General features: G+C 42.5%; 1 protein-coding gene across 1 annotated transcript in view; it reads right to left on the bottom strand.

Moving 5' to 3' along the window:
• The window catches only part of T265_11177 (hypothetical protein), a gene marked incomplete at both ends in the record, with an annotated part of 126,235 nt that overhangs the window by 89,762 nt on the left and 23,721 nt on the right, over positions 1 to 12,752 (bottom strand). The window contains one exon of the mRNA XM_009177766.1: positions 10,343 to 10,478. Within this exon, the coding sequence (XP_009176030.1) occupies positions 10,343 to 10,478 (136 nt within the window). The remainder of the gene's footprint in view (positions 1 to 10,342; positions 10,479 to 12,752) is intronic.

Below are 12,752 nucleotides of genomic sequence, written 5' to 3'. Positions count from 1 at the left end.
CAGCTTTTGTGTGTACTCATTCGTATGCTCGTGCCGAGCATCATACGTTGGTCGTACGACAAGGCATTTGTCGGACAGAATACGAGAACACAATCCCGTATCTCTGAGTGGTAGTGGAAAGAAACCAGGCTCAAGCGCGATTGCAGCACACTTGGCCGAAACCTGTCATATCATAGACAAGGAGCAAGCCTTCACCATCATATACCGGGTACCTCTGAACGGACCATGAGTGGTACGATCCAAACTACTATCGATCGCGGAGGCGATAGGAATCCGACTGCTGGATCCACAACTTTGCATCCAAAAGAAACTTGTGCGACCTCTGAACTTGAACTGGCCCACGAAACATCTGGTCCCACAAGTCTGTCTGGCATTAACGTCACTTACTTGACTCCGTGACCCATTGACTTACCCCTCACCCAACCCTCCTTCCTTTGACTTCTATTTCTCTAAAGTGTACGTAACCCCGATCTTAATCTTTTCCACGTGATTTCTGCAACCATATAAATTTGTGATGTACTAGCCAAGATGAACAATCACAGAGAACAAGCTTTGTTCGCTACCTTCTTCGATCTGTTGAAAATTGGATGGAATAATTCAAGTTAACCAATTCTATAACTTTCCCTAACTTTTCAAGTTTTTTACCGAGATAGCATTAACCTTAAAATGCCAACTGTTTTCCTCACATTCCTGTTTCCTTACCATCGTGAACATCTATACTCTCAAAAGAGCCCGAAAAACGGTGAAAGCAGTCGGAATATGCTTAACTTTTACGTACAAAACGAAGTACATTAAGCCCATTTCGAAGAGCAGTCTTTCCAGAATGATTTCGATAGCGTCCCATGTCAGCTGCAACTCGCCCCGCTAGTCTCCCCAGGAATAATGTCACTGAAGGCGTCGAAAGACACTTTTTTCCATTTTACCTTCTCGCCACTTTTCTCTCAAATCTGCAATGGGTACACCAAATTCCGATGGAACCACCGGATATCGAGGGCAAACAGTGCGCACTGCATTCGGAATAGTTTAAATCGGATTGTTGATGGTATAGAAATAAGTAGTTTTTATCCTTGGAATTTGAATTGTTCATGCATCGCAATATTATAGAACTTGTTGTCAGACTACGCGTAACAAGATATTTTCCTGGAGGTTAAGGCTTGAACTGAACGGTGGTCGATGAAATGGCGAAAAGTTTGGGAAAAGAGATCAAAATGTTTTCATAAAAGTCTGCATGAAGGCTGATTTGTAAGTTTCATGGATCGTCTTTAGAGTTTTCATGCCAGGAGGGTACTCGAGAGGGAAAATCTGAGCAGCAGCGCCCTCACCTCTTCAAATTAGCTAATGCTTCTTCCCAGCAGAGGCCACAGCTTGAAAGATCACACAAATACCACTGTTCCTCTTTTTGTTCTCTCTATAGATCAGGCTGATATCATATAAGTTTATCTGGACTTTCCATATCTAACGACTTATCACAGTTTGTCATGCGTTACATTGTTCTTTCTCCTTTCGTAAACGTCGTTCAGGTGGAGTCTGTGGTTGTTTTGACCTCATACTCTTCAGTCCAGTAATCTACAGTCCAGTGAAGTGACTGCCAGTTTGGTTGCTAAACTCAGCAGTCAGTTTGCTCTCATTTCCGTTCACAACTTCTGAAGAGTACATCAGATTTCCCGGAGATTTCGCATAGTTTGTACGGATCAGTTTCCATGCTGTTTCTGTGTACTCTATTCCACATATTAGTAGGACGATGGTTGTTATTTTTAAAACATTGACAATTAATTCGATGACTCATCGGTTGATCAAGTGAGGAGTCCAAAAGTCTTTGCAAGAGGTAATGTTTTACTGAGTATCATCATATGCCACATTTGACTTTCAGCGACCCGGTCAGATCATTCATGATGCGATATGAATGTGGGATTTTGAGATTGCGTACGTTTTCTTCATGTTGCGGCTGACCGAAAGGATCCTGGCTTACCAGTCATCAGGATTAGATTCCCTGCAGAATACTTTAGTCATGTGACGAACTCCCAGTGGCGCTTCACTAAATACGTAGCCAATCAAGGGAAGCCGATTATCTCCAGTATTATTTAAGTTGTTCACTTCAGACCACAAACAACGTACGCTCGCGAACGACCGGGTTTTTCCACTACAATCGGATCAGTCTATTCCCGAATGAACCAAAAATCTCTGTAGATCGATTTTCTTTTATTCTGTAGGGACTCAGAGACAAGTCAAAACACAGCGATGTGGAATCCACGTTTCGGTTACCGTGGGAAATCTTTTTCAAAGACTAATGCACGTCAGTTCGTGCTACGAACTGCGGGTACTCCGCTGAATATAAATACATCTAAACGCATATGAATGCATGCTGCAATCGAGTGGACAGACCGGGTATGGCAGGCACACACATATGTGTACTCTTCTTCGCTTGTGTGCGGTGGTATAATGCAACGTAGTGTTAGGGTTTTCATAAAAGTCAGGACGTTTAGTTGTGCTAAAAACGGGTGGAACTATCAAGGTGACCTAATCAAAGGTGCAGTAACGGCATGCTTTCTAAGCGTACATACACGTAGTTCAGTTAACAGTTCACGATATCGATTTGTTCCAATTCTTTCCTGGTTTACCAGATGGTTGATGATCTGTTCGCTCCAATTTGCAATAGAACTGCAAACGTTTCGTCAGCATTCGGACAGTGCGTGGTTGGGAGTTTCGGTTCCACTTTTATGAACGTTACTTGCTACCTTCTCAACATTGTAACTGGTGTAACGAAAAAACTGTTCCGCCAAAATGAGCCATTGTAGGCAGCTGGGCTGAAGCACTGACAAACACCAGTTTCCTAGCGCTCATGAATGACAACATATGGGATCATTCAGAAGATACAGAAGTCAAAAGATGATCATTCATATCTTTTTGATCGGAAAGCAATTGATCAAGGAGTGGAGGGACGAAAATGAATAAGAAGAACTCATCGTAGCTGTAACTAAACCCCTGACTAAATGGCGGTGTGCCGTATGACAGCAGTCACTGCTGGTTGGCACATATGAGGCAAAAGATGAGACGCGTTTTTTGCACGAATTAAAGCCATGGGTCATCGTGCACGTGGCCCAGAACTCATAAAAACAAAGGTTTCACTTGAGTATTATCTGAGACTCATGTCCATAGCAGCATTCTGTCTCACACTGATCCGCCTTTGTGTTCAGGTGCGAAATACAATGGGTAGAAGTATGTGATGAGGAAAAGCTCAAGTTTGGTACTTTCTGGCTTTGATGTTGAGTACGCAGGCCATCCATTACTGGAGGCGGATTGTTCAAACGCGAGCGAGGCGGACACAGATGTGATCGAATCTTGCTGGAGTCTCATGGTTAGTTCGTCAAAACTTTAAACTGCCATTTTAAATCCTGAATGACATAACGTTTGCTCTGGATTACAATTTAATTTGAGCGACCCTGGTACACTGATTTATTGTTATTGGTATTCACTGGAAAATCGGTGGAGGCTCATGGTGCGATGACTCCATAAAGTAGTGGGTGAAATTTCGCCAACACTCTAAAGTTACAAAGAGACGCAGATATCCGAACATTCACAGATAATCTTCTTCGTTTCATTCCAGGATTACAATGCATGGATTCGCGCAGCTCATCGTAGAATCAACAGTAAGAATTTGCACCCCCCACCCATCCCAGAAGCCTTAAGAATATTTCGATCAAACTCATTCAGGATGTGCAAAAACTATATTTATGCCAATCTTCGTATCTTTTGCAGGAATGGATAAATTAAGGCACGTAAACCAGAAGGAACAGGAAAGCGTAAAACTACTAGAGGTTTGTAGACTGAGTGGTTCTCCTCATCATCCAGTGAGGGTGCTCTGATTAACGCTTCATACCATTCTTATGCCGAATTTTATGAAGAATCTGTTTTGTCTTGGTCTCAAATCATAACGGAATAACTACCTAAAGTAGAATGATTCGAATAATGTGCATGGGAAACATCGTCAGTTTGTGAAAGCATAGTTGAAAAAATGAAGCAAGACAGCACTTTCCAAGTAATAGTGTAGGTCAGTTTTGCAACCTCTAATCACAAAAACACTATGCCACGGAATCAACAACCCGTCTCGACTTGAAAATTTATCTGAATCTGCCTACGCACATAAATCACAAGTGAATAGGGAAGTTGGAGACGAAAAATAAACAAAACATCCCAAAAATCTTCGATCAACAAATCCTGTCCGGTCTTTTCGTAATGAAATCAGTCGCGAATATTTTATTTTTTTTCCGCGTCAAAACATGAGTACGGTTTTCCGGAGGCCAGAAAAACACCAACCGTTGTGTTCCAAGTTCGACTACAGGTTAAAATCGTCATTCACACTGTTTCGGTTGTGTAAAAGAGGACCATCATTCATGCGCTGAATTTAAAGCCAACGAAACGCTCTGTCGGCAAGCCACAACAGGGCGAATATTTAGAGTTGTTTTTTGCGCTTTGTCGTTAATCAATATTTGGAGGATTGAGCAAAGACATAATTGTTTGCACAAAAGAAATGGGCAAAGTTTCAATCCTACATAGATCCCATAAACATCTGGTAGGTTTTGCCGGCACAATTCGCTTATTTTTCGTTCCTTGTAAACCCAAGAAGGACCTGGGTGAGAATTTCCTGAGTAACGATCTCTCTCTGAGACACTTAGTTTTAATAGTTGTAACAAATTAAATTCTGTGCCCTTGGGTTTGTGTACAATTCACCTGTCTGGAATCCTATCCAGTATCCTTCCTTAGAGATAATTAAGCCCATTCTCCATATTCCGGTCCGGTGTTGTCTGTTTATGGATAACTCTGTTTACTAAAGGTGGATGTTTCGAAATTTCTCCACCATTTACCTCACGGATTCAGATTACCTCCTTAGAATATAGAAGACAGAGTTGAACAGCGGGTTGTTCGTCAAAATCCTAAATGTGACCCTCCTTGGGATTCGTAAGTCTCACTGGGTCATTCTGAATCGTTTTAACAAATTGCCGTAAAAGTACAAATCAGAACATTTGTATTCTGACCTGCTAAATCAAAACCCCAAGAAAACTGTCCGAATTTGGGTTACTGGCCTTTTGCCAACTTTGGCTCATTTTTCGAAACTGGAATAACTGCATCTTCAAACAAACATCTATGACGGAGTCGGTCTTCCCACGCTCTTGCAAACCGATCTTGGCAACAAATCGTTTGGCATTTACAGTGCACCATTTGATGTGCTCTTCTCCTTACCACACTTACTATGAAGATCGGCATAGCCAATGAAGAATTGGAAATGGAAACAAGTCTGTAATATGCCACATGTCAAATGTATAAGGTCACCAACAGAAAAACCCTCGGAGCTTAGGTGCATGTTCATCGATTGTTACTGAAACCCAGATACAGTCGGTTCACTCCCTTCAGTTACCATGGTGAGGGTTCTGCTATGTTTAGCATTCGTCTTTGTTTATGAAGCATTAGACAGATAAAAGACCGAAAGGGGATTTTCTAGGTTTTTCAGTAAGCACATAACCTTAGAGGTAAATAACACGCAACACTCGACATGCATTCTAACGAAAACGACCGGCGCCAATGCTCGGTGAGTTGAGCTAATAGAATATTGTTCCTACGCGGTGCGAAAACCGTGAGTTTCATAGGAACCGATGTCAGAATACTCGCAGATTTGCCCCCGAGCAGAATCTATCCCAATTCAACGGTCATTCCCTTATAAGTACCAAGTGAGTATCAAGTTAGATTTTTCGAACGACGGTAATATTTGTTCAGCCAAAGAACTGACACAAGACATCGTCAGACCCGACAGCGTGGTCTTCTTGGCGAGACACATCCTGCTTCTTTTGAGGTAAACATGTTAGACAGAAAGTACTCGAATCATCAATACTAGTCTAAATAGGGTTTCATCAGAACACATATTTGGGCAGCAAGTGGCCTCTCTACTGGTACCTTCTGTCGAAAGTATCCTGAGAGTCGACTAGAGTAACTAATCCATGTATCATAATGCAAAACGCACCTACGCACGCTTATAGTTGCAGCGCTCCGGGAAATTTACTTTAGGCCACGCGCCCAAGCAAGTCGGACGCACATGAGCGTGCGTCCGTCCGGTTGCTGTGGCAGTTCGTGTGCATGTGTCATTTAACATTCGATCGCCTTCACATAGGAGGTGGAAGATGTGGAGCAATTTGTTCGGTTGGGCTAAAATCAGCTGACCTGGTGAACACAGCCGGCGCATGTGCGTTCAACTGGTCAGCTAGATTTAACGGTAGCACACGCGTGTATGTGCGTGCGGTGTCCTGAGAGAAAGTAGTTCTAGTTAGCTGTATGTAGATTGTATAACAAGTCCGAAGGCGAAAGCCAGAAAGCATGGCAACCTACCCGTTTGCACCAAACTTCACCAAACACATCTGCTACATGTAAAATGGACCGGTCATAATTGGCATTCTGCGCTTCCGATGAATTAGTGCTTATCCGGAGCAGCTGTTTCATCATCTTGTTCAAACCACTCGGGGCGTAGTGAACAAAACCCTTATTAGCTTGTCGCTCCCCATGTCACACTTTTATTTAAGTACCGATCTACACATATCACCTAAGAGTACATTAGGCTTTGCGCGACAAAAGGTGATCTACCTTGCCTTAGGTAACAAGATGGTGCATAACTTTCCCAAACAGTGAGGGAAAGAGCCGAATCTTGAGTGAACTGGGTTTGAGTTCGTTACAAAAGTGTGACGAGGCAGCGAAACAGGCTTTGTTTTCCAAAAAAAGATTGCAAGGTTGAAAAATATTGAGTCGGTGAATTAACTTTCTTGCTTATGTTCGGATAAACGAACCAAAGACATGTCACTGCGGGGGGATTGGCCTCAATCTAGGCTGAGGCTTCGGTAGAGCTTTAATTTACGTTGTGTACCTCAGTCATAACGACGGATTATACTTAACTAAGCGTTATACTTCGTTGATGATTTAGTCGGCATTTTAAAATCTTCGCACCTTTTTTCGGACAAGTTCGAGTAAAAAGTGCTTCCTGATGGGCGATCATGAGCGTTCAAGCAATCCAACCTAGAAAAACCCACTGATATGTAATCTTTTAAATTGTGCCAGCTCTAAACGTCCAGATTATAAAAATGAGCTATGAGCTATACATGAAAACCTTAGGGTTTATCTTCGAGAAAAGAAAGCTTTCTAAGTATCTTCGTAGCATGCCACGTGCTTCCCGTGCAATTTTCGGGGATACAATTGCTTGGAACCACCCAGAAGACATCCTGCTGTTTAAGAGTGACTTCACATCATCCAAAAGTAAGCATTTCAACGCCAACTATTCAATTTAACGCTTTAGTTTTATCTGTCTACAACTATATCATATTGTGTATTTCATGAACATGTCCTGTGATTCATCTACAGACGCGTACACTGAACTCGAGATGGCTGAGTGATTGAAGCGCATAATTACTGACCTGAAGGCCCAAGGTTCGAATCCAACCTTAGCATCTCGACTGCTGTTATTGCTGCGGCTTGGGTAGCTGGGCAATATCTCAGCCCTCGTGCTTTCTTTTGGGTGGCATGGCAGCTATTTACCTAGATCACATCTGAACGAATATTGCGTCCGGCACAGGTCGGTTCTGCAGGCCGTTCGGGTTCTGCGCGACTTGGATCACAGTCTCAGTGTAGAGTAGCTGCACAGCCCGTGAGTGGTGTGAGATCGATGGTTAGAGTGTAGCAAAGTACGGTTTGCCAGGTAATTCCAGTGCTCACTAAGTAGGACCGTTTTTTTCTTAAAATGCCGAAACGCACCTTCCGTTCCTTTTCGTATTTTTGCGACGCTCATTTGAATCTAACCCTCTAGCATGGCAATTGTTTACACATCAGATGATAGGATCAAACGCATCGTCATCGTACTGGTCGACTGATGCAGAGAAGGAAGTGGGGAAAGTGTCGACCAGGGAAGTTCTTGGATGGGACTGACGACTGTTAGTTGGTTGCTTCTCTTACAGTTAGCTACTAATTACTTTGTTACCCATCGTATCACTCATCACCGATAAAAGTGGTGAGTGTACCGATGGTTAGTGTCGTGGAGCTACACCCCACTATAACCGTTTATTGCGAGGTTCATCTTATGTGCATACGACGTGTTTCGATCTCAACAACAAATAAATCACCCATTCAAAACATAGAAGAGGCAAACGGTTAAACCGTCACTGAACAGTCTAAGTTAAGATTCGAAACCAATCTGTCATTCTACGTCATCTGAGTGCAGATATCTTGTACTTGTTTACGAATATGAGGTCCACCTACTCATAAGAACTTATTCCTTTCCAAATGTGTTTGTCACTTGAGCTGCGTCCAGCTCAACCTGCACCGAAACAGAATGCCTAATTCTTGAACACAAATCAATATTCTGCCTTCATAGTTCCTGATAAACGGACGTAAGCATGTAAACATTATGATCCCTGGATAGAAGCAAAGCGTTCCAAATGTACGCCTAGTTAGGCGTTTTGATTGTACAAGTTCCAGTGTGTGCGCTGGTATAAGCAATACAGTTAGCATGTGGCCACGAGAACGTGGAAAACGTGACTAGACAGAAACCCATCTTCGAATATTCCGCGCAAGCCCATCGTTGCCATAACCCAGATCAAAGTCGCGAAAGTGCGGTGCTTCAGACGATAGATGAAGGTGACTATGTTGGACTATTTCTGGAGATTCAAAGACTTTTCAAAAGACCTAATATGGATTTCATAACGTGGGTTGGAATATAGTCTTTGACCTTATTCTCAAAGATCATGAAAACTGACAACAAACTGACCATTCTACAAGGGGACCCTTCAAAGATGTGGCTTTTGAGGTTCCACTGTAAAAAGGGACATTTAGTTAGGACTGCAGTCCTGAATTTTCGAAAGTAACTAAACAACCTGATCAAATCAATTATTAGACGTAAGAAGAAAGGCAATTGCAAACCACGTGTTGTGCTGAAAAATCTTAGTGAACAAAAAGCTTCAGAGAGGCCTGATCCGAAGGTTTTCCGCCTTTATTGAGAGGTGAGTGCGGAGAGACCGCTCACTTATAGATTACACAGACGGTTCGAGAAAATCGGCAACTGATGTTTACAAGGCATGAGGCTCCTTTCGACCGCCTGTAATGCTCCATGGTAAACATTCTGTGTGCCGTTTCAATTGGTTACATTCTGGTTTGTGCATGGAAGTAAGTTTGGAGAATGTGATCAATGTATGCTGCTAATTCGAGGTCCGTTTCGGTTTGTCGAATGAACGAGGTTTACATCGATATCCTGGTTAGTGGCAGTCAAACCACAATGTGAGATGCAACGAACAGCTTTCTGTCATTGTGTCCAACTTATACGCTCCTGTTATTAACCTGGACACGCTTCGCCCCAAATTAGTCGATCAAAATCCAGTGATATTGTGGAGGAAAACCCCGAGTGTTCACTGCTACAGGTTTGGAAGTAACCATTGTACCTGGAAATTTGTTTTTAAATATTTTTACAGATAACAGTATTTTGAGAGTGATGGTGCTCTACAAGTGAAAGCACCTGATCAGAGTTGTTAAATTGCCCATGGTAAGGAGAAAGCACACAAGTTAAAGCGAGTAATAAAAAAATTTTGGTGGTTCAGAGGTTTCTCCGCTGGTATCCGCGGCCTCAAGCTCACATTCCTCAGAGGCATGTTGGGAAGCAGTGAGTGGATGAATAAAGTCTATTAGCCCGTATTCACACCATGCATATCCTCGCTTCGTCACGTGACTAAAAACACTTACATCCATATTACGTTGATCCGGTCAACGATCTTATAGCCAATTCATACAGGAACAAATAAAATGCGGCAGAGTTGGATGAGGAAACCAGCCTCTGGATAGCCACGGAGTTCAAGATGTCATATACTGTTAGCCAAACTGCTCAAGTGGACAAGGAAGAACAATTCAGATAATATCAAACTGGTATTTTTTAACTCAAATGGTAGCGGAAATTTCGGAAACCTGCTCCGAATAGATACGTGAGCATTGGCAATTAACGAACACTAATCTCATAGACCTCATAGATCTCCCGATTTCAGAAATTCTGTGGTATATAATCAGACCCGGTGTCCTGTGCAGTGGGCCACCTCTCCAATTCCATGGTCGGCAATTCATTCTTGAACTATTGAAGATACTATACATTTATCCCTAGACTTCCTTAGTCCTACCGTGTGTGATGCTACCAGTTTAGAGTTTATAACCTGAGCTGCCACCCCCCAATTATGCAACGATGATGTCTCAAGGGTGACACCTACAGCGGATTTCAAAGTTTGCAAATCTTGGAAGTAAAAGAGTGAATAACAATGAAAATAAGATTAATACTAACCGAATTCTATTTCGAATTCTTTTGGGGCATTGGCCTTCTCTTGCGTGGTCGAATCACCAGGAGGGTTGGGAGCAGCACATGTCCCGGAACTGGAAGCGCTCAAGCCCGTTTGTACACGGTTCAGTACCGTAGAACGCTGAGGGATAAACAGGGTGCAACAATACAGATACTTTTCATTATGAGCAAAGATTCTCACATTATTTCGTGCAAAATAATGAAATTTGATGGCGTGCACAAAATTAAGTGGTGACCACTGTTCTACTTAGCTGTTGATCCACGAAAAGCAAACGCCTATCAACATCTATTAACAATTGCAGATTAAAGGTCGTTTGGTCCACTTTTGAAGACAATGCTCTTGTCAATCCGCGGTAACCTAAAGTCGGTATACCACAGGACCAAAGGTTTTCCAGAGCCTTCAACGAAGGATGAACAATCAATTTGAATGTCGTGCCTGGCAAACGAAGACCACTTAGTTTGGCAAGCCCACACACAGAGGAAATGTGTAACAACCACCCGTCAGTAGTCAGAGAAGAAAATAGTCGGATGTTATGAATGCTGTTACATTTTCAAGCTTTAAAGCCACCTTGTTTGCTACTGAGCGAGTAATTTACTCGCCGGATATCAAAAATTTGATTCCAACAAAATCAGTATTCCCCAAACCCGGTTACAGCTTACTACCGAAGTCACGGCATGAGGAGACTGACTGAACTTATCTTTCACACACGAGGGCAATATGTTGATAAGATCACAAGAAAAGCGTCATTTTGTTTAAAATGAACCTTCACCGGCAGTAAGGATTGAGTGGATTGCCAGAGGCACCCGTCAGCCGTTTTTGAAGTTACAAAGTGTCAGAGAGAATACAGTACCAGTTTCGATAAGTGGTACCTTCCTACCTAAACAGCCCCTTTGTTATATGCTAGTGTTTTTGAATTGTACTTCCTAATGTCTCTCCGTCGCTGCTTGATCCAAGCTCGACCAAGCAGAGGGGCTATGATTTTATCACTGAAAACAACGCCCTGATTCTTAAAGATGTAAATACACTGCACGTTTACGAAAAACTCCGCATATGGCTTCATCGTTTTTCCTCTCTCCGTTCTGGGTTTCATTGATTTCACGCGTACCCCTTCTCTGACATCATGTGGTCCGTTTTAAGTCACGTCAAACCTGCACTTGTTAGGATGCATATAAGTGACACGATCCTTTTAATGCTTAAGTTTTTCACCCAACCAAGAACAATATGTAACAGTTGAATTCCGATCGGACATTTCGCACATAACCATTTTTTGTCCGTTTTCAAACTCGTAAAGACTTTGTTAGCTGATGTTGTGACCACAATATAAAGTGATCGGTTGACCAAAACAAACGCACTAGCTGAACCGTTTCTTTCTCGGATTACGTTTGAAAGCAATGGACTACCAATTCTTATCAACTTCCTCTTTAAAAAATGTGATTGCTATATCGCGAATACGCAGGCGTTGACTACACACAAAAACGTTAAACATGTTGGAAGTTCAGGAAACATCACAGCCTTGGTGAAGAAGGGGCAGTTTACGGGTGAGGGAGAGTAGGATAGAGACATTCTACTCCCTTGTAGGTGAAACCAGAAAAAGGATAGCCAGAAGATACAGTACAAAATGACACCCGAGAGCTAGACTTATGCAAATGAACGCAGCCCCACCTTCAAGATTTAGGTATTTTGTTGCAAAATCAGGAAGGCAAAGCGGCTTCGCACAATAGTCCAGGAAATATGGACAAAACGCTCATCATCATCTACTTGCGTCTCACATAATCGAACGGATCAAAAAGTTGGGACTGTGTGCCGGGAGAATGCGAAGGCGCTGTGGTTTACGGTCTCGCCGATAACTCCTCAGTCCCGCTGCTCTTTTCACTGCTCACATTAAGCCCAAAAGGTGCGGTATGTAGCAAAAATAGAATCACCCATAGAACAGGGTTTTTGGCAAACACTGGAAAATACAAACATCGCCAAACCCAAAATCCCCCCTAAAAACGTTGGAATTACACTACATGATTAATCATTGTCCGAATAGAATCACCATAGAACAGGGTTTTTGGCAAACACTGGAAAATACAAACATCGCCAAACCCAAAATTCCCCCTAAAAACGTTGGAAGTACACTACCTGATTAATCATTGTCCGATTCTGCGGCAAACAAAATTATTCTATTTGTCGGTCTGGCTGGAGTGTTCTAAAACCCGTCTACTCTGTGCGATGGGATTTCAAACATTAAACACAAATCTATACATACACACATACGAACAACAGTAAGAATACGTATACGCATGATCAATTTCCTGAATCTGAAATCAACAAACGATGTACCAATTTCCATCCTACCCAGTCGCGTTTGATGACAGCTTTTTCCGCCATCAATAGAGCACAAACAGGCTA

The sequence above is a fragment of the Opisthorchis viverrini genome (genome assembly GCF_000715545.1).
Source record: "Opisthorchis viverrini unplaced genomic scaffold opera_v5_460, whole genome shotgun sequence".
Lineage (NCBI taxonomy): Eukaryota > Metazoa > Platyhelminthes > Trematoda > Opisthorchiida > Opisthorchiidae > Opisthorchis > Opisthorchis viverrini.
The sequence above is the reverse complement of the archived record's forward strand: the minus strand, read 5'-3'. Positions and strand labels throughout refer to the sequence as shown.